This window comes from Simochromis diagramma, unplaced genomic scaffold (assembly GCF_900408965.1).
Source record: "Simochromis diagramma unplaced genomic scaffold, fSimDia1.1 OVJJ01000377.1, whole genome shotgun sequence".
Lineage (NCBI taxonomy): Eukaryota > Metazoa > Chordata > Actinopteri > Cichliformes > Cichlidae > Simochromis > Simochromis diagramma.
In genome coordinates this window covers 872,735-875,698 of record NW_024387037.1, presented here as the reverse complement: position 1 = coordinate 875,698, position 2,964 = coordinate 872,735, and the positions used below count along the sequence as shown (strand labels likewise).

The window sequence follows — 2,964 nt, the reverse complement described above, 5'->3', positions numbered from 1 at the left end:
CATGATGGAGACTATTAAACACTGGGCGCTCACCAGTGTGGCACCTGGTCCCGCCCTGTGGGATCCAGGCAGAGGGTTTCTCTAGTGACGGTCTCCATTAAAACCATCTAGAGTTTTTGCTGCTGAATGATCTACATGATGAGTTTGTTCCTGCCGCTGTTTCCTGTTTGCAGGAGGAGCTGGTGGAGCTGGTTCTGGGTCAGCAGCCGTCCCCGTCGAGCAGCTCCGGCCCCGAGACCCCGAGCACCCACCCGCCCTCTGTGACCTCTCATTCGCCGGCACCTCGCATCTCCACCTCCACTCCCGAGCCCCCCACACCTACACCAACTCCAACTCCTGACCCCCCCACTGTACACCCCGAGTCCCCGGCCCCACCCACAGAGACAGCCCCTGCTGAGCCTGACATTCAGGATGAAGACCAGGTAAACCCAGAACCGGCCGTTATTTCCTGGTTCTGTTTTTAAACCCGAGTCTGAGTTTCCTGAGTGACTCTGTGTCTCGGTTCAGACCTGGGACCCCGAAGAGGCCCCGGTTACCGGCCGCAGGGCGTCTCTGGCGGACCTGACCTGCCTGGATGACATCGAGGCGCTCAGCGTCCGGCAGCTGAAGGAAATCCTGGCCAGGAACTTTGTGGACTACAAAGGCTGCTGTGAGAAGTGGGAGCTGATGGAGAGAGTGAGGCGCCTGTACCAGGACCAGCAGAACCTGCTGGGTGAGAGAGTCCACTGTTAACACGAAACAGACTTAATACATATACAGAAGGAGAGCGCCCCCTACAGTTACGCTTTCATGGTGCAGAATGGCAACATTTAATGATACTCAAAGAAAACAACGTGCACTAAAATTCAAAAGGGAAGGGATTCTGAGTTTCTCCTGTTTGGTTCACGTTTGCACCAAATGGTAAATGGACTGATTCTCCTGGAGTGCTCAAAGCGCTCAGCATTTAAATTGGATCAGTTCTGATCACAGACGTGAAAAATAAGTTGGAGTAGGAAAAGTTTCCTCACGAGCGGACGTCCTCTCGTCGCGGGGGACGTCCTCTCGTCGCGGGGGACGTCCTCTCGGTTTAGAGAGGACGCTGCACACAGGCCTCCGTTCTTCAAACACTTTTGAAACAGCTTTCTTGTGTTTCTGTTTTGCTTTCAGCTACCAACGCTGTGAACGCTTCAGGTGAGTCTGATCACACCGAGTAACGCTGATGTCGTGTTTACATGCTGTTATTAAAGAAGCGGTTGTCGCTCCTTCGTCTCCAGAATCGGGCGGTGTCGGCACCGGAGGTCTGGAGGAGAACCTCTGTAAGATCTGTATGGACTCCCCCATCGACTGCGTGCTGCTGGAGTGCGGTCACATGGTCACCTGCACCAAGTGTGGAAAGAGAATGAGCGAGTGCCCCATGTGTCGCCAGTACGTCGTCAGAGCCGTCCACGTCTTCCGGTCCTGATCCTGGCTGAGGCTGAACCCAGGTAACCCGACCCAGACCTGGCAAACCAGTTTAACCCAGAGCGTGCATCCAGACCTAGTTTAACAAACCGGACGCTGCCGCTTTAACAGTCTGATGTTGTTCTGGATTTAAACGAGTCTTATTAAAGTGTTTTTTCCCTTCTTTGTAGGACCGACTGCCTCCAAAGCAATAAACTGTAATCAGGTCTTTCTGAAGGGAACTTGACAGAATGGGCTTTTATTTTGATAACTTTATTTTTCTAATGGAAATCGAATGTGCGGTATGCCTGTCTGAAGACGGTGAGACGGGACCTTACCCCACCTTCACAGCTGCTGTTTAGATGCACACACTGAATGTACAAACTCTCGCTGCGGAGAGTTCACCGCACATTTGTGAACTTATCGATTAAGAAACCACCGTGCCTTCACCGCCTTGCCGCCGCCTCGGTCTGACCTGCGGCCGTCAGCCTGCGCGCAGCCAGGCAGGAGTCTACCAATGCAGCAGGTGATGACAACCAGGAAGTCCTCGCGGTGCCTTCAAGTCCGCGCTCGGCCTGCATTCTTATCACAGTCATGTTTACGCTGCAATAAGGAAGTGAAGCGAACAGCAGCCGGCCCTCAGCCTTCAGTGTAATAACAGCAGCTTCAATGTGTCCTACACAGGAAGTTAATGATGCATTCTTCACATGGAACCATCTGTTCAGACAGATTTCTGTTTTACAGATAGTTTGCATAATTAACTGGTTTTTTTTAAAGGAAATACTCAGGGAACCATCTTTAAATATCTATTCTGTGTTGATTAATGGTTTTCTTTCGTTTTTGATGTGCTGCAGAATATTTTTATAAAATCCCAGAACAGGAAAATCACCTTCATGTGTTTCTGTTTTATCTTCAGCTACTTTGACACAAAGGCCTCGCTGTGACGCTCACACCTTTGATAAAGTCTCGCGAGTGTCAGCTTCCTTTTTATAGATCCAAAAATATGTAAATGTGCTGATCTGAATTATAATATTTCTGACTGTCTGAGGCAAAATTTCCCAGATTTAAATCGAATCGAATTAAATCGAATCGTGGATCGAATCGATTCGGGACCTTGTGAATCGGAATTGAATCGATTCTAGAAATCAGTGACGACACCCAGCCCTAGTTTTGCCCCTTGCAAAATGGAGAAGATGAATTTCGTGCACGTGAAGGCGACGTAGCCTCGGGATCTATTTCTGTCTGAACGGCAGCCTAAACCTGGAAAGATGTTTTTGTTACAGAGGGAACATCTGCAGTCACGTCTCATATTCACACTAAATTTACCCTCAGTCACTGTCACTAACAGGAAACCACAGGAACATGAAAAGCAGTATCCTTCTAATTACCATTTACAGTAAAGTCCAATCGTACACCTTCACATACGTGACATCATAGCAGGAACCAGCAGGGGGCAGCACACACATCACCTGAACTAAACAAACTCCAAGGATGGGACCAAATGCATAACGTGGAGCCGGCGCTTCCCCTGACGTCCGTGCACAC

The 2,964-nt window shown here is 49.7% G+C and overlaps 1 protein-coding gene across 1 annotated transcript; it reads left to right on the top strand.

Moving 5' to 3' along the window:
- Nucleotides 1-101: 101 nt before the first annotated feature.
- Nucleotides 102-2,222, top strand: LOC120740850 (E3 ubiquitin-protein ligase rififylin-like; the record flags this gene model as incomplete). Its single annotated transcript, XM_040043344.1, has 5 exons — nt 102-422; nt 508-712; nt 1,147-1,170; nt 1,254-1,463; nt 1,611-2,222. Coding segments are annotated over 4 exons (738 nt in total), but the record flags the coding sequence as incomplete, so codon positions are not given.
- Nucleotides 2,223-2,964: the final 742 nt, after the last annotated feature.